At 32.0% G+C, this 22,988-nt stretch overlaps 5 protein-coding genes across 6 annotated transcripts; 4 read left to right on the top strand and 1 right to left on the bottom strand.

Moving 5' to 3' along the window:
- The first annotated feature begins 1,612 nt into the window (after positions 1-1,612).
- On the top strand, positions 1,613-4,010 carry LOC108337102 (transcription factor IIIA). Its single transcript, XM_017573559.2, has 6 exons — positions 1,613-1,876; positions 2,011-2,145; positions 2,665-2,953; positions 3,035-3,273; positions 3,374-3,517; positions 3,628-4,010. Exons 1-6 carry the CDS (start codon positions 1,748-1,750, stop codon positions 3,775-3,777), a joined length of 1,086 nt encoding a protein of 361 aa, XP_017429048.1. The 5' UTR covers positions 1,613-1,747; the 3' UTR covers positions 3,778-4,010.
- A 2,030-nt stretch (positions 4,011-6,040) lies between these two features.
- On the top strand, positions 6,041-8,426 carry LOC108336508 (probable WRKY transcription factor 31). The gene is made up of 6 exons (XM_052879937.1): positions 6,041-6,186; positions 6,301-6,387; positions 6,492-6,632; positions 6,738-7,064; positions 7,511-7,624; positions 7,758-8,426. Exons 1-6 carry the CDS (start codon positions 6,070-6,072, stop codon positions 8,355-8,357), a joined length of 1,386 nt encoding a protein of 461 aa, XP_052735897.1. The 5' UTR covers positions 6,041-6,069; the 3' UTR covers positions 8,358-8,426.
- Positions 8,427-9,628: 1,202 nt separating this feature from the next.
- On the top strand, positions 9,629-12,767 carry LOC108336204 (aspartate carbamoyltransferase 1, chloroplastic). 2 transcript variants are annotated; one of them, XM_017572552.2, is made up of 6 exons: positions 9,629-9,790; positions 10,150-10,681; positions 10,781-10,920; positions 11,790-11,963; positions 12,046-12,282; positions 12,388-12,767. In XM_017572552.2, the coding sequence occupies exons 2-6, from the start codon at positions 10,168-10,170 to the stop codon at positions 12,493-12,495; spliced, it is 1,173 nt and encodes a 390-aa protein (XP_017428041.1). In that variant the 5' UTR covers positions 9,629-9,790; positions 10,150-10,167; the 3' UTR covers positions 12,496-12,767. The 2 variants fall into 2 exon arrangements, with proteins under 2 accessions (XP_017428041.1, XP_017428042.1); XM_017572553.2 differs by having other exon boundaries at positions 9,629-10,681.
- Positions 12,768-13,384: 617 nt separating this feature from the next.
- On the bottom strand, positions 13,385-17,770 carry LOC108336258 (adenylyltransferase and sulfurtransferase MOCS3). Its single transcript, XM_017572643.2, has 11 exons — positions 17,419-17,770; positions 17,039-17,131; positions 16,904-16,959; positions 16,612-16,676; positions 16,399-16,473; positions 16,194-16,272; positions 15,806-15,844; positions 15,570-15,678; positions 14,755-14,873; positions 14,187-14,303; positions 13,385-14,017 (listed from the first exon to the last, which is right to left on the bottom strand). Exons 1-11 carry the CDS (start codon positions 17,648-17,650, stop codon positions 13,628-13,630), a joined length of 1,374 nt encoding a protein of 457 aa, XP_017428132.1. The 5' UTR covers positions 17,651-17,770; the 3' UTR covers positions 13,385-13,627.
- Positions 17,771-20,700: 2,930 nt separating this feature from the next.
- LOC108337548 (uncharacterized) lies at positions 20,701-21,734 on the top strand. The gene is made up of 2 exons (XM_017574103.2): positions 20,701-20,887; positions 21,365-21,734. Exons 1-2 carry the CDS (start codon positions 20,789-20,791, stop codon positions 21,557-21,559), a joined length of 294 nt encoding a protein of 97 aa, XP_017429592.1. The 5' UTR covers positions 20,701-20,788; the 3' UTR covers positions 21,560-21,734.
- Positions 21,735-22,988: the final 1,254 nt, after the last annotated feature.

Raw genomic sequence — 22,988 nt, 5'->3', positions numbered from 1 at the left:
AATAATCCTCCAAATTTAATAATAAAAATGTAGTTATGTAATTTTTATTTATTTCTGCACTAAATTTCCTTTTAAAAAAGATTAAACAATGACTCTTTTACTCGTTGATGCCAAGTGTTTTAATAATTTGATGTTACGAGGGTCAGATCCAGCATAAATAATATTTATTCCGTATTGAGAAAATATATTTTTTACATGTTTGTTATCGGTAAAAAGAATTAATGGATTTTATATATGTATAAATACTCGTAAAATACTTGCAGATATTTTTTTATTTATTTTTAAATATAAATTCAAATAAAAAATTAATTTTTAAACTACAATTTAAATTAAATTATTAAAAAATATTAATATAAATAAAAATTGTATTGCAAAAAATAAATTTAAATCGGTTATATCAAAATATAAATTTTAAAAAATCAATCTATGTGTAATATAATTTCAATTTACTAAGTCTAAATAAAAAAGTATAAAGATATGAAATTAAATTTTAAATAATTATATTAATAATTTTATTTTGAATATTTGAATGTTAAAAAAATACTTAAATAAAATTAACTAATATTATTGTTGGATAATGAATATCAACCGATCAAATATCATAATATTTTATTATCTACATATATTTATTGAAAATATTTATTTAATTTTATCTGTAAATATTTGTTAATAATATCTATTTAATATTGATTACAAATTCATTTAATATCTATCATAATCACCAAATAAATAATTAAATATGCATATTTATTACTCACATATTAAAAATATTCATTTAATATCACAAATATTCAGATATACAGATTTTCCTGTGACCCCTGTGTTTAGTCTCTTAAATTCGTTCAATTAGTCTTCAAATCAAATTGCTTTTAGTTTCTAAAATTTAGAACAAATATTTGTTATAATACGAAATTAACCACTTCAAATCTTTAATTATAGTACTTTTAATTCTTTTAATTTGAATGAAATGTTATTTTTAATTTAGAAATTTAATATATTTTAATTTTTGTTTTTCTCATTTAGCTCCTTTACATAACAAAAATGAAGGATAGAAAACATAATGCTAACCTTCGTATTTTTACATGATTAAGTTTAAATAATAAAAAATATATTTCTAATAATTTTAAAGATATAATTTATCACTTTTAAATTTCAAATAACATATTCATGATTTTATACTTGGAGACTAAAACAATATTTTTAAATTTGAAGAATTAAAAAAAAATACTTTCAAATTTAAAAAACTTTAAATATTAATTTTATATTGAGAAACTAAAAATTAATTTAAAATTAAAAATTAAAAAATCGATCCAAATTTAAGGGTTAAAAAATGTTTTAGATAAAATTTTCATAATAAATATTTACATATTATACTTCTGACACGTGTCTGAACCAGATAGCTCTAGTCATACTGGTAACGAGTCGGAACTCTGAAGGCGTAAAGCTAAAAAAAGAAATATTGTTGGAAATTTAGTTAATAGTTATCATGAAAAAAATAACTAAAAGAAAAAATAACCAAATTTGATGGATAAAATATTTAATTTTATCATAATTTTAGTTAAACCACCCAAACGACATCGTGTAGGTCTTCTATATATATATATATATATATATTCCTAGTTGCCGTAAAACCTAGCAGCTCACACACTCTTCAGCTTCACAAAATCGCCGCACATAACACCATCCTCATATTTACATTGAATTTCTGCACTCTTCGATTTGTTCTCTGTATCTCATCACCAAAACAATGGTTGAAGCCGTAACAATTGAAGAAAGGCCAAAGTCCAGAGATATTAGACGTTATTTCTGCCAGTACTGCGGTATCTGCAGATCCAAGAAAACCCTAATTACCTCTCACATCAATTCGCAACACAAGGTAGTTTTATTTTCTGTATTTTTGTTTGTTCTTTTGAAAAATTAAACCCTTCACAATCATCCTTATTTAAATTATTACGATTTGGTGGATGTATACGGTCATGTAAAACTTCGTTAATTTTGGTGTCTTTTTAGGAAGAGGATGAGAAGGCTAGAAAAGAAACAGATCCTGAAACGGAGTCTTCAAAATCCAACACCTGCGAGGAATGTGGTGTCACTTTCAAGAAACACGCATATTTGTTGCAGCACATGCAAAGTCACTCGCCTGAGGTATCTTTTACATTCTTAAATATAAGACAATTTATAGATGGAAAATTCTGAAAGCACATGACAAACGTATACTTTTTTATCAGCAAAGAATAATAGTGCTCTAACAGAAACATATTCTTGTGTAATGTTTTATTTACTGTTGTGTTATTTGAAACATATTTTGTTTGTGGGAGATGTAGCTCTTGTTGTGACTTAATAGTATTGTTGCATTAGGCTGAAGAGACAAATTTTGCAGGAATATAATCTATAAGATTCTAAAATCATTGGAAAATTATGGATTAATAGTGTGAAGCATTGGATCCCAGACAACGAACTCCAAAATGCACGAGGCAACGAGTTTAGACTTGATGGATCAGTATCAGGTAGGGAGACCTCCTGTGAAGCTCCATCAAGGATGCCTCAGTCACGCTCTTTGAATTTGAGGTTGGCAGTCTGTTCATTTGTTTCTTGTTCTTCTCGGGGTATGATGATGTTTATGTTTGGGTTTTTTGTCGTTAACCAATTTTGTGATGTTTCCAGAGGCCGTTTGTGTGTACTGTTGATGATTGTCATGCGAGTTACCGAAGGAAGGACCACCTGACTAGGCACCTTCTACTACATGAAGGGAAGACATTCAAGTGCCCTGTTGTGAACTGCAACATTGAGTTCTCTTTGCAAGGCAATATGCAAAGACACGTTGAGGAGATTCACGATGGCAGTTCCACTGCCGCCGCTGACAAAAGTCACAAACAACATGTGTGTCCAGAGATTGGCTGTGGAAAGGGTTTCAGATTTGCTTCACAGCTAAAAAAGCATGAAGATTCTCATGGTAGGCTTTTTTTTTTAGGTTTTATTTACGAATTAGTGAATCCTGTTGGTTACAATTTTGAAGAAAGCCTTTATCATGCAGTTAAGCTGGAATCAATAGAGGTGGTGTGCTTAGAACCTGGTTGCATGAAGCATTTTGCTAATGTCCAGGGCCTTAGAGCTCATGTAAATACCTCCCATCAATATATGACCTGTGACATTTGTGGGTCTAAGCAACTGAAGAAGAATATTAAGCGTCACCTTCGTTCACATGAAGCTGACAGCAGTTCCTCGAAGACCTTTCAATGCGAGTTTAAGGGTTGTAGCTGCACATTCTCTAAAGTAATACATGTTAAATCTTCTGGTTGTGCATTATATTATTGAATTCTCAATTTAGTTTCGAGTGAACTTTATATTAATCTGTTCTTCATTGTGTCAACAGAAATCTAATCTTGATAAGCATAAGAAGGCTGTGCACCTTAAAGAAAAACCTTTTCGGTGTGGGTTTCCTGATTGTGGCATGAGATTTGCTTACAAACATGTGCGGGATAATCACGAAAAAACTGCTAAACATGTTTTTACCCTCGTAAGTTCTTTTTCGTTTTGGTATCCGGTTGTGCCAAAAGTTATCTGACAAGAGATGGTGTGTGAAAGTTTTGCTTTTGAATTGTCATACTAAAGTTTTTTTTTATGCAGGGTGATTTTGAAGAAGCTGATGCAGAATTCAGGTCAAGGCCGAGGGGAGGGAGGAAGAGAGAATGTCCTACTATTGAAATGTTAATCAGGAAGAGGGTTACCCCACCCAGTAAATTGGAGGAATGGTTATTTATGCAGGACAGAGAGTAGAGTGCATTGAGAATTGTATTCCTAATACAAGTATGCAAATATGTTGGTAGTATTATATATATTTAGGATTAGTATTAGTCTTAGCAGAGATATAGAACATGTAGGGCATCAAAGATTAAACCGTGTAAGAAATTGAAGGGAGGGAGAACCATCTTTGATTGTTCTATGTAACATATAAAGTTCGTCAAATTTAAATTTGATTGAATCAATTAATAAAATATATTTACATAAAAGTTTTATATAGTATTTAAATAATTAAAAATAATAGCATGATCTATATTGTTGTAACACTTACGTAAGTTATAAACGAATTAGTTAAATTATGAAATATAATTTTAAAATTAAAGATAAAGGAATTAAATAAACTAAAAGCTGAATTTGATTTTAAAAACCCATCAAATTAATTTCAAATCAACTCTGGAATAATGTAAATTTATATATATATATATATATATATATATATATATATATATATATATATATATATATATATATATATATATATATATATATATATATATATATATATAAGGTATAGTTGCTTACTTTAAAAATCTATCAAATTAACGGAATGGTTAATGTTGTTGAAGTTGATAGTTTTTTTTTTATATAGTAACCAAATTGACACAGCAATAAAACTATGGACAAAACTTATATATAAAGTCGCATAGACTACTTAAACTGACCATTTTTCTGATGATAGGAGAATGTTGCCCGGTTTAGTGATGTTTTATCAAGAATTTAAAAAGAAATATTTAAGTGTTGGCACTCGTATGATTCTGTTAAACGATATTTATAAGAATTTTAGTATTAATTTAAGTTTAACTTGTTTTTAACTATTGTGATATTTTCACTAATACACATGTGTGTGTGTGTGTATATATATATATATATATATATATATATATATATATATATATATATATATATATATATATAAGATGTAACATATATATTTTTGGGAATAGTATAAAATTCAATATATATAATTACAATTCAGTAAATTTAAATTAAAAAAATACGTTTGGGATATTACTAAAATAAATAAATTATAAATTATATTATCGTCATAAATTACTTCATGAGCCTTTTTCACATGTCTTTCAATATTGTTCGAACAATTTAAACATTTTATTGAAATTTTATCAAATCTTTCACATGGTATATCACATCTTATAAAGAGTAAGTCATGAAATCTTACACATAATTCCTTTTGAGAACCTATATCCAATCATAGTTACAAATTTCAATAGTTTGAACGAGAATTTTTGTTATCCAATTGATATCTTTAGTTATATAATTTAAAAACTCACTTAGACTCTTTAAATTTTTGCCTAGACACTTAAAAATTTCAACTACGTGGGAAATAACCGAATCTTGATATAATTCCTAACATAAGGAAGCTCCTGTTTGGTGATGTTTTATTAAGTATAATTATGTGCTAGTGCGAATTTTGAAATGAAATATTTAGTAGTTAGCAGTTGTGGGAATCTGTTAAATGGTATCTATGAGAATTTTCAGAAAAGAATTTTAGTATTAATTCAAGTTTAACTTGTTTTTGAACTATTGTGATATTTTCACTTATACATATTCAGTAAATCTAAATTAAAAAAATACGTTTGGGATATTATTATTGAATTTAATCGAAATTCAGATTTGATAATAAAAATCTATCAAATTAACTCATACAGTAGTTTTTTTTATAAACCACTTATTCATATTTCTATTCTTAAACACACAGTATAATTCTCAGATAAGTTAATTATGAAAATATATTTACTTGAAAAATAGAATGACATGCAGAAAAGCGTTGAATTTAAATAAGAGATTCAAGACACGAAACTGATGAATACAATCTTAAAATAGTAAATTGCGCAGTCAGACATTAGTTAATAGCAAATAGTGTAAGTCAGAGTCGCTCTAATGTTCTGGTTCCTGTCCTTTCTCCAATGGCTCTTCAGAAAAGTGACACGTGTGCATCACTTCCCACACTTCCCAAATCTTTGGTCTTAGTCAAAACAAAACCCCATTTTTTGTTGCCGACTCCATTGCATCTCTCTACCACTTTCTCTCTCCATTTTCTCTCCCTTTGGAAAACTTGTGGGCACAACTGCATGACTCTTCTTTGATACTCATTCAACAACTTTCTTTCTAACCAAGCACACACTTATGTAAGACTTCTTCAACAGACACATACATTATATATTTAATCAACATGGAACCCTCTTCCAATCATGACACTGCTCACCCTTCTTCACATCCATTCATGTCCTTCACAGGACACCATTCCTCATGGATGCCCTCGATTTCTTCCCTCACAAGAGTAAAGAAACCCAAGATGATGATGATGAAGATGATGATAATGATAATGACATTCATCATCATCAAACCCTCGACTTTCATGTAGATGTATGTGCTTTTTACATCCATCCATGCAAACTCATATATTTCTTCACATTTTTAAACCTAACCCTAGTTCGCTATGTGAAAATCTTATGTTTTTGTAATGTTGTTCATCTATAGACCAGTTTGGATCTCCTTACCAAGAACACAGGTGGCAACAGACCAGTTGAAGAAAATGATGCTTTGGAAACTATGGATGAAAAGAGGGTAAGGGAATATTTGTGTCAGTGTTGTATATTAATGCAATTTCAGCATACAAAATAGGCAAATTTTATAATATGTAATTAGTTTATTTATTCTTATGGGTACAGTTTGTAGCTTTGGTAACTGAATTGCATCAAGTGAATGCTGAAAATCAAAGATTAAGAGAGTTGATCGATCAGATGAACAATAACAGCAACGCCGTACGCATGCAACTTATCAAGATAACGCAGAAGCAGCATAACCTACGGGTAATTTATTTGTTTATTTATTTATGTATTTCTACAACTCGTCGATTATCAAAGAATATATACGGTGTAGAACATACGTATTGTTTTTTGCTTGGTTTTGTGTAGAAGAATGGAGTGGATGGAGAGAAAGAAGAGATGGTTCCGAGGTCATTTTTAGACATTGGTGTGGCTGAAAAGGATGAGGCTTCGCAGCAACCCTCAGAGGAAAAACTCAGAGAGAGCAAAAGCGTGGTTGATTTGATGCATCGGTGTAAGGGTAATGAGAAAGATGTTGAAGATAAGTTGGATTGTGGAAGGGAAAGCTCAAAAGCTAGAATGGAAGGTGACCAAGAACTTTCTAACAAAGTTCCTAAATTGGATCAAAATTCAGAAACCTTGTCAATGATCAAGAAAGCCCGTGTGTCAGTTCGAGCAAGATCAGACTCCACAATGGTTAGTAAACTAAATAATAAGCAGAAATGAAATTGGCAAATGCAACTATGTATAATATTGTGCATGTATTAGCACCAAGTTAATTATTTCACAAAAATTCAGTATATCTAATTAATGTGTTCTATGAAAGACCACTATGGATTATGAGAAATTAGGAGTAATGTTGAGTTGTATGTGTAAAATATAATAGAAAGCAAATTTGATGATCCAAAACATATTTAGCTAAAAGACTTTCGATACAATGATCACTAAGAATAAAAATATAACATCCATCTTTAACTAATATGAAAGTTAGACTTACACTTGAAATTCTAACTGTTATAAATTGTTATAAATTTTATGAGATTATAGCATGAAAATTCATATAAGAATTTTAAAAGTTGATTAACAAATGAATCATATATGTAGAAATTATTGATTCAAGAGAAATTTCATTATTATAACAGATTGCAGATGGATGCCAATGGCGAAAGTATGGGCAGAAGATGGCAAAAGGGAATCCATGTCCAAGGGCCTATTATCGTTGCACAATGAGTACAGGCTGCCCAGTGCGTAAACAAGTATGCATGCTTCAAAACTGACTTACTTTTGCACTAAAATCATAAAAAAAAAAACACACTTTTATCTCTAACATGAGCACATTATAAAGAAACAACGTCGTACACGAACAAGACATGTTATGTTTGTTGACAGGTACAAAGGTGTGCAGAAGATCGAAGTGTGTTGATCACTACATATGAAGGACAGCATAACCATCCACTTCCTCCCACAGCTCAGGCAATGGCCTCAACCACATCTGCAGCTGCTTCAATGCTTCTTTCTGGATCAATGCCAAGCTCAGATGGCCTAATCAATCCAACCATTTTGGAAAATGCTTCACTTCCATGCTCTCAAAACATGGCAACTCTCTCTGCCTCAGCTCCATTTCCCACCATCACTCTCGATCTCACTCAAAATCCTACCAATTCCTCACACCACCAAAGGGATCCACACAACCAACTTAGCCTCCTTTCTCCCCTTTTGGCTCAGAAGTTCATGTCAGTTCCAAAATTATTCGGACACTCACTGTGTGATCAAACTAAGCTTGCTGGCTTACATGAATCTCAGGGAATGGACGCTGCAGCTCCATCGTTTTCTAACTCACTGAATGCAGCAACTGCTGCTATCACTGCAGACCCCAATTTCACTGCTGCACTTGTGGCAGCCATAACATCTGTCATGGGAAGTTCACATTCAAACACCAGTGGCACCAGTAATACTACTGGCGATCACCACTGCAATAATAATGCATGAGACCTTCGGAAATTGGTTTAGTTCATGTTTTCTTGTTCAAGATAGTTATAGATTTTTTTAGTTGCTTCATTTCATGCATGCCAAGGATCTTAATCTCTATATTATAGTCTTCTTTATTTGAAATTGTTATCTTAATAATGCATTCTGTTTTTAATGCTTTTGATATGGCCAATAGAATAAAAATTGTTTTTTTTTCATGTGTGCTCTGCAAAAGTAGTTGAACGTTTCTGCAGTTTCTGGTCTTGTGCTTGACAATTCTAATGACCAAATTATTAGAGAGTTTTTATCTTATCGATTCGTTAAAAATAATTTATAATAAGATTTTTAATTTGGTCTTTTGTATTTCAAAATAATTAATGTTATGTTTATCTTCTAAAATGTCATTTAATCACGTCACTAAGGTAAGTTTATTGATTTTAATAATAAATAGGCTAAGCGACAGTTTATTTTGGTCTATTTTACGAGATAGACATATACAACTTAAGAGAATTAAATATCCAACCAACTCACTTTTTCTGTAGTGGACGTAACTTATCTTATATTGTGATCTTTACTTTGAACAAATTTCTTATTTTTAAATTTATTTTGAAAATTGATATAGTGTATTTTGTGTTGATGGTTGGACTCATTTTTCACACCATTTACGGTCCAAACTTAGTTTAAATCCATAATTTTCATATGAATAAAATTAAAAGAACATGTTTTACATCTTGAATAAGATAAAAAAATTTATTTAAAATCATATTAAAAACTTCTAAAGAATAGTGGTTTTGAAAAAAATAAATGAGTTGGAATGATTCTTTTTAGAAAGTAAGGTAAAGTAAATTCACTTTTTTTTATCAAAAAATCATATTTAGCTAGCATCATCATGTAGTTTAAGAGATCAATTATCAATTTATGATGACAATTAAATTAAATTAAACTCATTTTAAAAGTAAAATAAATAGCCAAAATATAGTTGACCTATGTATTATAATAAATTTACTTGTGTGTGTGTATATATATATATACTTTGTAAGTTATCTATGGTCTATAGTAAAAAAAACACCATTTAGCAAAAACAAATGGATGAATGAAGAAAACTGTTTTCTGCACTCCTAATAAATTGTTCTGCATTGATCCGGAGTATTCCTTTTACCTTTTTTTCTAAATTTCAAAAATATATTTTGGAATAAATGAGAAGTAAAAGAAAAAAAGGTTGAAAATAACCATCAAGCGGCCCCAAATGCAGCTTGGACATCACAAATGTTGGCCCATTATTGAAAAGAAAGGTTTACTTTTTGATTTTGAAAGCAGGTCGTCTCCTCTTGAAGCCTGCGAAGGCAACACATATTGTTCCTTCTTGCAGAGTCGAAACACAGTTTTGTAGCCGTTGTCTGCCTTCAAATAAAATAAATAAATAAATTACTCATTTCCTACAAACGATCTTCACGGTATTCTATTTCATCATCATAACTTTTCATTCTGATTTCAATAAAGTATTGGATTGGTCATGCTTCCACTATTATTACTTTTTTTTCTCTCGTGATTTTTCGTAGTTGTTTTTTTCGCCCGGATTCCGTTGCCGTCTTTTTTCAAGCGTGGTTTTTAAGCATATACCTTTATGCTCCTCTTGTTTGTTGGCATTAAAAGAGTGATTCCACCTATACCACTTCTTTAAATTTCATTTCAACTTACTTTTTGTGCCCTTTTGCTTCCCATCTTCAGAGTTGAAGGATTTGAGATTTGAGTGTGCAATTTATGGTTTTTTGTGTGCTTTTGTGATAATATATAAGTATTCTGTCTTGTGTAGTCGCTCTAATAGAACACAATGAGTGCTGCGTCTTTGTTGTTCTCCTGCTCTATGCATGTGGGTGTGTTTCATCCCAAGCTGGCTGCAAAATCCTCTGTTTGTTGTTTTCACAATCAGCCCTGGAATTATTTGAAGCCAAAAACATCATTTGGGCATTCTGGGATCTCTGAAAAATCTAAACTTTCACGTAAAGGTGATGAGATTATGTGGAGGGCAGGGGCTCTTCAAGTTGAAAGTGCTCCCTCCTCTGTGGGGCAAAATTTTCAGTTTGATGATGTCATTGAGGCCCAGCAATTTGACAGAGAGACTCTCAATGCCATTTTTGAAGTTGCGAGGAGCATGGAGAGCATTGAAAGCAATTCATCTGGGAGCCAAATGCTTAATGGTTACCTCATGGCTACCTTGTTTTATGAGCCATCCACTAGAACCAGGCTTTCATTTGAATCCGCCATGAAAAGATTAGGTGGGGACGTTCTCACAACTGAGAATGCAAGGGAGTTTTCATCTGCTGCTAAAGGAGAAACGCTCGAAGGTATGTCCTGTCAATTAACGGTGCAATGTTTTTTTAGTGGGTGCATTTCATTGTTGTTCTATCTAAAATTGGAGTTTTGTGGAACTTTACTTCTTGCAGATACTATAAGAACTATTGAAGGTTACTCTGATATAATTGTGATGAGACACTTTGAAAGTGGTGCTGCAAAAAGAGCAGCAGCAACTGCTAGCATTCCTGTAATCAATGCAGGGGATGGCCCTGGACAGCATCCCACCCAGGTATGAAGAATTTGCCGAAATTAGTAGAGTTTAGAAACCATTGCACAGAGAATGTCAAGTAGATATTTTCATGGTATGATTTACTTTTCAAAATAATCTTGAGCTACGGCCTACATGGATAGAGTACTTTTTTACTGCAAAAATTGCATAGTTTGGCGTTTGCTATGCACCTTTTTGTTATAGCCATTTTCAGCATTGCATTGGATCGTTTGTTTCCGAGAATTGTTACTCTTCTTAAGGAAAGGAGGTTGCATTTTTTGTATGTAAAGTGTATTACGTTGTGACAGAAACTTTAAAACAAACCCCTTAACTCTGCTGATGCTGTCACATGGTATTTGAAACAGAAAGGTTCATATCTTTTCCTTACAATTCCTGAGAAGTTGATTGGGTAGAACTGGTCTATAATTACCAATGCTACTAGTGTAAACTTAATTAATCGAGTTCTACCTTAAGACTTTGTTCAAGATATTGCACATTCTTTTCACCTGGGGGATAACAAATTTATTCAGTAAACCAAAAAAGTGCTGGATGTACAAAAAGCCTGATTAGAAGCCGAAAACTGATTGAAGTACAAATCTTAAAATGTTTACATTTTTTTGGTGAAATGCTTGTTATCTAGAACATTATGGATTTTTCCACCTAAAAGTTCCTTCAATAACTTCTTATGTACTTTATTTACACTTTACAAGATGAGTCAATGTTTGTCTATTCTTTAGTGTTTTTCATGTAGAGCAAGAAAATGCAGTCAAGGGGAAATTTTTATGACTTTATTGTTTGCCCTGCATTCTTCTAAAGTTTAATAATTTGAGTGGTAAATGCTTGATTTGATTTTTGAGCCTCAAAACTCTTTTCTTCATTAAACTGCACAGGCACTGCTAGATGTTTATACCATTGAAAGAGAGATAGGAAAACTGGATGGAATTAGAGTTGGGCTTGTGGGAGACCTTGCTAATGGGAGGACTGTTCGCTCACTTGCATACTTACTAGCCAAGTATGAGAATGTGAAAATTTATTTTGTCTCTCCTAACGTGGTTAAAATGAAGGTAACTGCTGCTGCAAATTCTGGTTATGCCATGCCAAGTACACGACACAAGTTGTTCTAAAATGTTTTTTGTTTTATCATAGGATGATATAAAAGAGTATCTGACATCAAAGGGAGTGGAGTGGGAAGAAAGTGCTGATTTGATGGAAGTGGCTTCTAAGTGTGACGTGGTTTATCAAACTCGCATTCAGAAAGAAAGATTCGGAGAGAACATTGATCTTTATGAGGAGGCACGAGGCAAGTACATTGTGAACAAAGATGTCCTGAGGGTGATGCAAAAACATGCTGTGGTTATGCACCCTCTTCCAAGACTTGACGAGGTAAAACACCTAGGAATTATTGACATGGCATTGTATCATGTATTCTTGTTATGAACACAAGCTTTGAGATTCAATAAACTAAATTCTTCCCATAATTTCATGCAGATCACAGTGGATGTTGATAGTGATCCAAGAGCTGCATACTTTAGGCAGGCAAAGAATGGTTTATATATTCGGATGGCACTCTTAAAGGTATTGCTTCTTGGTTGGTAAGGATTTCATTCACTTTTCAAAGTGAATGGAGTTATCTAAGGGTTTTCTTCATTTCCTTTTCTTGGATTTTAGCTTGTTTTTCTATCATGTTGACATCATTTCTCACATTTAGATCGATGTTGGGAGGTATTACATCTGCGTCTATAAGTAAATGGACGTGGTTACTCATGTATCTAAACTACTGTGTTTCCAAACACAGTTTTTTTTTCTATCTCTAGGATTCAGAAAAAAAGTGACAATTAAAATCTTCTTTGTGAGTGGAAATTTCCTTCATATGCAGTCACCAACCTAAATGATATGATTAATTGGTGTATAAAGTGCGAGCTTAGTTTAAAAATGGATGTACAATCTTTTTTTCTTTGAAATTATTAATCATTGACGCGTTGCTACGCTAACATCATAACGATTACATCAATTAACAAGTGGGGTAGAAAATTCCCATCGAACGATTACATCAATTAACTTCATTGCTACTATTATTAGAATGGCATTTGGCTTGTGTATCTCTCCCCTATTTTAGTGTATCTTTTAATAAAATTATGGGTTTTAAATAACTTAAAATAGTAACTTTAGAATGTAGGTTCTCCACCTTCGTTCGTCTATTGTAAATATAGGTTTTATACTCGTTATAATAATAAGTAACTTCAAAATTTAAACTTCTACTTTAGTATTTTGAACAAAATATTTTATTATTTTATGTTGGAAATTTATTTTAATTTTCAAAAAACATAAATAGAGAGAAAATATGAACATACATTTCCCTTTTTTATACATGAGATCCACCCAAACCATTTCTCTTCTAAAAAAATGAAAGCCTACACTTGTATCGTAACTTAAGATAACTTAACATTAGATACTTCCATATTTGTAATATGATGTTACCACAGCAAACATACAAAAAGTAACTATTACAGCGTGAATTTTAAATTGTACCCAACAAAAAGAATCAGGTAAAAGGTAATAGGCTACAGTTTTCTACAACAATGCATGGCCAAGAGTACCATCCTAGACTTCAAAAAGGTATCGTGAATAACTTAAAATAGAAAACGGAAGCAGCATCACTGATAAAATACAATAACTTCAAGCAGGAGTATAACTTGAAAGTATTTTCTTACACAGCTAAAGGTGTCAGCTAATATGTAGGGAACTTGGGATCCACGTTGTATGCCCAAGACTCTAAGCCCCCAACAATGTCCTTGGCAGATGTGAAACCCATTTTGTGAAGACACTGAACAGCCCTTTGAGAATCATTTCCCCTTCTGCACACTACATATAATTGTGCACCTGATCCAGAAACTAGACCACTGTCCTCCTCTTTCTTCAAAGCTGCTGATATTTCAGGTAGCCGAGACTCTAACGTTGAGAGTGGAATGTTCAGGGACTTCGGTAGAGATACAATCTTGAAATGGTGAGCTGGTCTAACATCAACCAGCACATGTGGTTCCTTCTTAAGAATTATTTCACTGTATTCCTTGCTGCTGATTCTAGATTCACTCGGAAGTAGATGTAACTTCAAAGGAGGCTGCATAGGCAAGTAATGACATTGAAAATATCAAAATAATTTCATCGAAGGCAATATTATTAACAGCAGTCTCATCCAACACAATGGCCAAAATAAAGTACACCCAACTTAACCAGAAGCAAGTTTATCTAAATACAAGGGAGGTGAAAGGCAAGAAGAAAAAAAATACCACACGCAAGGGAGTCTCAGTGAACTTCTCATAATCAAATTCTTGGAATTTCTGCTTTGTAAATGTTGCATTTTCTCCACATGCTTCACAATGCATAGACCTTCCTCTAATTTTGACCTGTGCAATGAAAACATAATCAGTAACAAATAAATATGATCTTGCTATGGAGAAACCATATTACAAATTGTTTTGACTCATGTATATTCAGTGTACTATTAGAGGAAAAACATTCAAACAAATAATGAGATTTCATCAATTATATCTTTACTTTGCGATAGCATAGTTACAACACGGTTTAGAACTGTAAATATTACAAGTCTCAATTTAATAGATGACAGAAAAATTAGTATGAATACTAAAATCACTCATCAGGTACCACCCCAACCCCACCCCCCTCCCCTGTTCTTTATGGGTTGAATTTATTACAAATCATAACTTGGGTTTCCCTTTTAAATCGGGTGAGAGAATAAGTGGAGCCTACCAAAAATTGCTCTTTCCAATAAATTTTAATAAAAAATAGAGGGTGTTAGCAAGATTGTGTTAATAGACATTGGAGTTCCTAACATACAATACGAATCCTTCCAGACAATGCATCCAAGAGAAGCATCCTTCCTGAGAGTGGTTCACCAACAGCAGCCGCAATCTTAATAGCCTCAAGAGCCTGTAGACAGCCGATTATACCAGGAACTGAAAATGATAAGAGGCAAATGTCAAAAAAAACAGAAGAGTAGCCAGACAAAAAATAAAAAGGTACTAATGAGAAGTAAAGCAAGTTGAATGATAAATATTCACCATTATTGACATAGATGATAAAAAGTCCAGTATCTATGGATCATAGTTTAGCAAAATGAAATATAAATGAAACAACTTAAACATTCAAAACAAATTGAATCTTAGCCAATAAGTCTCACTAAAGGGCACCTTCATGCTAAACAAAGAATAAATCGCAATATGCCTTACATCACCCTTCTGGCTTGCCATTCTTATTAAACCTCTTGACCCTTTGATTCCCCATTTTAAATTTCCTTCCTTGTATAGTATAGTACCATTTAAAATATTAGAAAAACTCTTAAGCTGGTTGTGAACCAGTGAATCTACAAAAAACCGTCCCTTCTTCAGTTAAACTTGATGGCTTAAAACATAAAGATACTTCCCCATTTATAGAGACAGATTTGGCAGAAAGGAATCACAATCAGACTAAATACCTAGTTGTCACCGATAATTTAAGTATACATTACCTCAAATCAATGACTCAACTTTGCAATGAACACAGGAGATCAGAAGAATTGTCTTTTGGTTGGCATTGTTTCTTATGTAAACATCTCCTAGATTGGCAATGAAAAGTAAAATTGATTCAGTTCACAAAAGCACTAGTAAATTTACCTACTCCAAGAACTCCACCCTCAGCACAACTTTGGCATGCCGTTCTAGGTGGTGGCAACGGAAAGAGGCATCTATAGCACGGACCACCTTTGTAATTGTAGACAGTAAGCTGAAGCATAAGTTTCCATTGTTAAAACTTAAATTATGCGACATAATCAAGCATACATGATGATTTGTCCTGCATAAAGCATTATGCAACTTAAATACTCGAATAAAAAAAGAATTTAGACATGTACCTGCCCCTCCATTCCCAACGCAGCACCTGAGACAAGAGGCTGCATCATATGAAAATAATTAATAAGTTGTCCCTTAAATCACATTATCCACATAGCTATAAAATAAAACCAGATAATTGCAATTTTTCAAATTTATAAAAAAATTGATGCCTAGTGATTACAAATATTTTAAAGATAATAACTCATGACAGGTACACTTTGAAATTATTAGTAGGCAACAGCGTAGGAGCAAGCATAACTTCCTTTTTTTTTAATGAATGTCAACATCATACAAAATAATGCTGACTTCGGAGTTGCATTCAGGGAGGCCAAAATCTTAGAATAACAATTGAAAAGGCCCATGTGGTATCAATTAAATTTGCTCATACATCAAAACATTGACACTTACCTTTCCTAGTAGCACGCAGCAATCACTGATCAGGTACCTGGTAGGAGCATTATCTGTTGCATCTACAATTATATCATATCTACCAAATTCGCATAATCAAAACAAAGAAAAACAGAGTTAGTCATAACATTGAAAGTTAAATGCAAGCATAGAAGGAAGAGGCCTAAAGCAAAAACAAAGATTAATAAGATTATAGAAATTATACTTGCTAAGAATTTCCAAAGCGTTAGAAGTCCGCAAAGCTTCTTCATGTTCCACAACTTCAATAGTGGAGTTGACCCTAACATTCAAAACATCTTAGTTCCAAGGACAATGATGATTCAATAATTTGAAAAAAAAAATTCTAATGAGGGTTCATTTTCGGTTTGTCCACAAAAAATTGATGTGATGAATAGTAGTAGGTCAGAGAGCAACATACGAGAGACAAGCAGCAGCGGCAGATTTCACTTTTGGCTTACCAACATATGCTTCTGTGTGGATAACCTGAAACAAAGTAAGAACTTGTCAAAACTAATAATCTCGTAGTGAAGTTAAAAGAAAAACAGTGAATGAACACAAACACAGAAGCAAGACACACTAACATATGTACTCGTAAAAGTGTAAACACCCAAAAGCTGATGCCAGACACAAACATATGAAAAATACACAAGGTACATGTTGCAGCTGCTATGCCTAAAAGGGGTGAGAGGGAAAAACAGACAATACTGTACCTGCCTATGCATATTATTCAGCTCAACCACGTCATGATCAACAATACCCAAGCGCCCTGAGTGTAAATTTTAAAAAGTAAGCTTCAAAATTGTATAGACTAAAACAAGAACGATACTTAAAAAAGTGATATTTACCAACACCAGCAGCTGCAAAGTATAACAATGCAGGCGCACCCAATCCACCAGCTCCCACAACCAAAATCGATGACTTCAACAGATTTGCCTGCCCTGCTCCCGACAAACGCAAAAAGTTGTGAACATTTTCCACAAAAATAAAACAGATTAGCAAACAGAGTTCTATGTCTGATGTCTATTTTTCCCAACACATGGCAAAAAGCAACACATCAAGAATACCAATTGTTATGGTTACCATAAAGCAATTGCAACATGAAACTGTACTATATTTAATACTTGAGCATACATATGCAATGAATACGATTATTCCTTCGTTAAGTAAAATATAGTTAAGCTAATGTAGCATGATAAGCAAGGATATAAAATATTGAAGAGAAGACCTTCAACACCAAAGGAAGGAAGCATAAGATGACGACTGTATCTGTGGATCATGTCCTGCGTCAACCCGTTGCTGGGATACGAAGAAGGATAAGAAGAGCCATTGGACGGTGCGGCGTCGTTTCGGAGATTAATCTCTCTGAGTTGAGCTTCCAGCGCAGAGATTTTATGCTCAATTTTTGCCTTTGCATCCTTGAGTGAATCTAGTTCCCGGAGAATCTCCGACGCCGACATGGCAACACCGCAGACTCAACCTGTGACTTTGCACTCCCCTGTTCCAGCGCCACACTCACCAAAACCAAACCAGGGTTTTTCTACCCCAAATTTTACTATTCAAAATAAGTTTGGTGATGTATGTTTTAATAATTAATTATAGTCAATATTTAATTACAAATCTGATTTTTAATATGAATACATTTTTTACTTATATGTTTGTAAGTCAATTTATTTAGTTTTCATATTCACTATTTTAATTTTTTAGTCCTTCTAAATTTTTTAAATAGGGGCTAAAAGAGATTATAAATAAAATATATAAATATTAAATAATACATATTCAAGAATTACAATTTTTTTTTCATTTCTAATCATTTCAAGATAAAATAAGTAAAATGTTTTATATTTAAAAAGATAAATTAAATTAATATGTTGTTTTACAAAATATACTTTTAAAAAAAATTAATACGATAACACTGTTCAACATTGTAAAAAAAAAACTACTCGTTGGTTGCTCCTAATATTTTCCCTAGCAAATTGGAAGCTAAAGTGAGTTGGAATATAAAATATTCTATAAGTATCTCAATATAATATTTAGTATACGATTATATTTTTAATAAAAAAAATTAAAAGTAAAATGTTAACATTTTAAGGTATCAAAAGTGAATTTTCTTATGAGTGTCTAAATATATGTAATTATTGATTGTGATGTTAAGATTTATGAAATGACAAGTAATCTAGTGATGCAATAACACTAGTAAAAAAACATGACAAACTTACTTTTAAAACTCAAATTTGTTTATGTTTAATTTTAAACAAATTAATCGGTTATATAATATCACATTTTCCAAATTGCTTTTTAACAACATCTCATTTAAATTTATATGTATATTTTTTTCATTGATACATAAATTTTAAAAAATAATATATCCTTTATTGATTGTATGTAAATAAGATAATTTTTAAAAAAATTATAGAATTTAGAATTTAGTATTATTCGAGGCATGATTATTTTATTAAGGTTTAATACCTTTTTTGGTTCCTCGAAAGAGGGATTGTGTTTAAAATGGTCATACCTTTTTTAAAAAATAACAAATGATCCCAACTTTTGAAAAAATGGGTTAAGTTAATCCTGTATGGTTACGGCGTCAAAAACTAAACGGTGCAGTTGCCCCTGGACAAAACTTAATGACGTGTCAATTTTATGTGATTGCGTGGAAGTGTTAGGTTTATTGACGTGTAAAATTAAAATTGGGAGAAAATAAATTGAGTACATGACAATGTACTGTGAGAGAGGTTAAAAAAAAGAGGGTTAGGGTTAGAATGAAAATCGCATTAAACATTGTGGTGAAAGCTGTGTTGAAATTGGGGTCAGTGTTTATCTCATTGAAGGTGAAGGTTTTCTCGTTCTTATCTGTATCAGATTTGAAGGTTTCCTCTAAAGGGTTTTAGCAGCCATTAATATTTGTTTTGTCCCATTTGGAGGACGAACAAGACATACACAAGATTGTTCTTTTTTTCTTGGTTAAAAGATGTCAATTTTGATTTCGTCTAGGCTAAGCTATTTGGTTTCCAAACGGAAGCTGAAGCTGAGAATAGAAGCAAATCTAATAAGGTTAAGCCATTTGGTTCACCCAGTGAGAATCTCAAGAGCAAAGGAAAGCCCTTTGACACTAATGAAAAGAAGAAGAAAGCATTTAGGGTTGTAGAAAAACAACAAATGGAGTTTTACTGTTTCGACTGAACAACCGTGTTGATCAAGTGCAGACCCAAACTCAAATTTAGCAAAGACTGAGCGTTAGTTAATTATGGTTTATACAACTGTGTCGGTTTTTTGTCACAATTTTAACCTCACTGCCACGCAACTGCCACGCAATAAGATAAACTGGACACGTCATTAAGTTTTGTCCAAGGTGGCAACTGCACCGTTTAATTTTTTACGCCGTTAGCAAAAATGATTAACTTGACCCGTTTTTTCAAAAGGTAGGATCATTTGTTACTTTTTAAAAAAGGTAGGATCATTTTGAACACAACCCATCATCTTTCAAGGGACCAAAAGAGGTACTAAATCTTTTATTAATATTAAACCTTTTTTGATTTCTAATAATACTTATTCTCTTATTGTACAACTAATTTATGTTTCCTTTTCATCCTTTGTCTCTACATCTACCTCTTCCTCTAAAGTTTGTTCTTCAGTGTCTGTTTGTTTGAGCTTCTCCTCATACACTAGTAATAAGTTCTGCAGTTCGTCAAGTGAGAGCTCATGAATGTCTTTAAACTCTTTGATAGCACTTACAACAAAGTTAAAAAAAATTTACAAAGACCAAAGCATCTTTTCAACAAGAGTGTTTTCTCTCCATTGATGTTCATCTTATTCGCAATTGTCATCACACGAGAGAAGTAATATCAGATTGATTTCATTCGAGTTGTTTCAAATTTTACATGTAAAGCTTGGAGTTGCTGCCTCTTTGCTCTAGCATACCCTTGATATTTCTTCTTCATTGACTTTCAACTATTTTTGAAAGTCTCTTTGATGAGAATAGTATATCTATCAATGACTTGAAATAGATAGTTATTAGCTTTTAAATCTTTCAACTTCATGGCCTCTAACTCCTTTTATTGTGTATGAGTGGTCATGCTAGTTTTAGGCACACCATATTCAATTACTTGCCAAAATTTCTTAAATCTCAAAAAAATTATCCATCAACATACTTTGACCATCAAAACAAGAAATAGCTTGCACAAAATTGTCAGTAATTGACATATACTACTACACTCCCCTTCCAAGTTTACAATTGCAAATAGAGAATAATTAAGAAGAACTCTCTTACTATTGATTAAACAATAAATCTTTTAAATAAATAAACAAAAATTTGACTGAATAAAAAAAATCTAAAGTACTTCTTAAAAATAAGAAAAATAACCATCGTTAACACTCTTCCTTCTTACTATAAAAAAATAAAAACTTATCTAACTTCAAAAGGTCTTTTAAGCAATGGCAAAGACGTGAATATCTGCAGTATGTTCAGGTGTAATCTTGTCTTTTTGTTTTCTATACAAGCAGACATTAGACACCACAGTGCTAGAAAGACCTGAATTCCCATTACAATATTTTTACCAACTACTCACTCTCAAACATACACAGGGGAGAGAGAAATCATGGTTGGTGGTCACTTCCACACCATTCTCCATGCCACTTCAAGATCATCCTTGCTAAAGTCCACTACCAGTAAGCCATTCTTCAACAACACAATCAAGGTATCTGAGAATTTTAATTTCTCCTTTCACTCCTTCCACTTCAATTTCCCTCTTTCATGCAGTGTACTACTCTTTGTAATTGTGTTACCCACTTTCTGTGAAAAATTGTATTCCTTTGTAAGAATAACCCCTCCAGGAAATTAAATTACACATATGAAAAGTGGAATCTTATGTTCATCATATTCAGATTCATTTTGCTTTTGGTTGGAAGCAAGTTTTAGTTAACTTTTTTGTGTGTTTGAGATGGAAAAATTCTGCAATTTGAAGGAAGGTTTTCAGTTTTCTGCATAACCCAGTTCTTGAAAGTGAAAATCTTGACGTAGGGTTGGATTAAAACCCTAAAAGGAATGCTGAAAGTGCAAGCAACTCAGAGGGGTTTGCTATAGGAGTAGTGAAAACTAATGAGTTTTACTGTGCTGCTGAAAGTGGTGTACTGGTTTTTGGTTATTGAACTAAGGAATTAAGAATTTGTATCAGAATTATGGACAAGCAAGCAATGGAAACCGTAGCCGTTTGATGGAAGAGAGGGCACCCTCCACAGCTGAAGAATTCCAAAGAGTTGCTGAGGAAAAAGCCAGGGAGACGAAGGAAGGGGTAGCAACTCAGAATGTTGACAAGTTATGTGATGGTGCACAAATTGGTGACTCCAAGATTGGATCTGTCAAGAACTGAGATTATAATTTAGAAACCTTTTATCTGAACTATCAGATTTCTATCTGTTATGTGCAACTATAATAAGATTATGTTATTTTCCATGAGCTTAATTGTAAGTGTTTTCTGCAGCAGCAGCAGCAGCAGAAGAAAAATAATTTAAGGTTTCAGTCTTTTACAGAGATATTATCAACCATTATGGGCCCATATGTGTTCATCCTTCATGTAACATCTAGAAAATATAATAAGATTGATTTGATAGATTTAAAACCATGGAAAGAGAGATCGGTTTAACCCTCTTGTAACATATACTAGCATTGTGAATCTAAAAAAACTTGAAGTTCTGGGTTTCTAACTTTGGAATAACAAAAAATCTGGGGAAAACCTTCGACATCCTTGAAATGAGACTCTTCTTATTTTATCAGAGTATATGTCAAAGGTATTTATGTCAAAACATGAATATGGTTGAGATAATTGCAAACATAAATCTAAAAACAGTTAATGTACCTTTATTTATGTATATGAACTTATTTTTTAATTATGATAAACAGTAAATACATTTATGAGATATCTAAATAGATGTTTCAGCTATTTTGAACAAATATTTCAGACAGCAGTATCTCTTTTGGATAGATATATTATCTATAAGATTATTTTTTTTATCAAACAGTAATTTTATAATTATTAATAAAAATATTTTCTCATAAAAGAACAAGTAGGTTGAAAATTTTAAATCTATTGTATATATTAAACAAAAATGCATGGGAACAATAGCACTAAACAAGTTGGTTTGTACTTTAAAAATAAATTACATTATGTTTGGATCATCTCACAGAAATAGGTAAGAGAGATTAAGCACTAATGAAAGGATTAACTAATTCATGTAAAAGACTTTGATATTATCTTTTATTTAAAACTTTATAATATCGAATTTGCTTATATATATTGTTTTGTAATGAACAAAGAGACATGGTTGTAGAAGGTTTAATACATATATACCTCTCTACTGTGGTATTGTCTGTTTTAAATTAAATTTTTATGAATTTATTTTTTGTATCAGGTCAAAATGTTTCTTACCAATTTGAAATCTCTTAGCAATGAAAATATGTATATATAAACTCACATATCTTGTTTTATCTTATAAAGGATTTTGTTTATATGATACCAATAATTGGAAATTTATTGTTTTTAACAAGATTAGTTTGATACGTCTAATGTGTTGTATGACAGAGCAAAATAAACAATTGTGTGTATAATGTGGCTAGCCTTTTTCTTAGGTGTCAAAAGAAGTAAAATGTGATACCTAAACACTTATTTTTGTCTTACAGTGGTGTTCGAAAGGTAAAATGTGTCTTTTCAGTGAAAGAAAAGAGTTGATGGTCCCTCCATTATGACCATGTTTTGTCCTAACTTATTTTTTGTGGTTGGGAGGTATCATCCACTATCATAT

Source organism: Vigna angularis, chromosome 7, assembly GCF_016808095.1.
Source record: "Vigna angularis cultivar LongXiaoDou No.4 chromosome 7, ASM1680809v1, whole genome shotgun sequence".
NCBI classification, from domain to species: Eukaryota; Viridiplantae; Streptophyta; class Magnoliopsida; order Fabales; family Fabaceae; genus Vigna; species Vigna angularis.
This window is presented reverse-complemented; position numbering and strand designations above follow the sequence as displayed.

Coding starts and splice junctions, on each gene's coding strand:
- LOC108337102 (XM_017573559.2), top strand. CDS start 1,748: ATGGTTGAAGCCGTAACAATTGAAGAAAGGCCAAAGTCCAGAGATATT. Junction 3,274..3,373: donor GTAGCTGCACATTCTCTAAA/GTAATACATGTT, acceptor TTGTGTCAACAG/AAATCTAATCTTGATAAGCA. Junction 3,518..3,627: donor CTAAACATGTTTTTACCCTC/GTAAGTTCTTTT, acceptor TTTTTTATGCAG/GGTGATTTTGAAGAAGCTGA.
- LOC108336508 (XM_052879937.1), top strand. CDS start 6,070: ATGGATGCCCTCGATTTCTTCCCTCACAAGAGTAAAGAAACCCAAGAT. Junction 6,633..6,737: donor AGAAGCAGCATAACCTACGG/GTAATTTATTTG, acceptor GGTTTTGTGTAG/AAGAATGGAGTGGATGGAGA. Junction 7,625..7,757: donor GCTGCCCAGTGCGTAAACAA/GTATGCATGCTT, acceptor GTTTGTTGACAG/GTACAAAGGTGTGCAGAAGA.
- LOC108336204 (XM_017572552.2), top strand. CDS start 10,168: ATGAGTGCTGCGTCTTTGTTGTTCTCCTGCTCTATGCATGTGGGTGTG. Junction 10,682..10,780: donor TAAAGGAGAAACGCTCGAAG/GTATGTCCTGTC, acceptor TACTTCTTGCAG/ATACTATAAGAACTATTGAA. Junction 11,964..12,045: donor CTAACGTGGTTAAAATGAAG/GTAACTGCTGCT, acceptor GTTTTATCATAG/GATGATATAAAAGAGTATCT.
- LOC108336258 (XM_017572643.2), bottom strand. CDS start 17,650: ATGTCGGCGTCGGAGATTCTCCGGGAACTAGATTCACTCAAGGATGCA. Junction 17,132..17,418: donor TCCTTCCTTTGGTGTTGAAG/GTCTTCTCTTCA, acceptor TGTCGGGAGCAG/GGCAGGCAAATCTGTTGAAG. Junction 16,474..16,611: donor GCCGCTGCTGCTTGTCTCTC/GTATGTTGCTCT, acceptor TTTGAATGTTAG/GGTCAACTCCACTATTGAAG.
- LOC108337548 (XM_017574103.2), top strand. CDS start 20,789: ATGGTTGGTGGTCACTTCCACACCATTCTCCATGCCACTTCAAGATCA. Junction 20,888..21,364: donor TCTTCAACAACACAATCAAG/GTATCTGAGAAT, acceptor AATTTGTATCAG/AATTATGGACAAGCAAGCAA.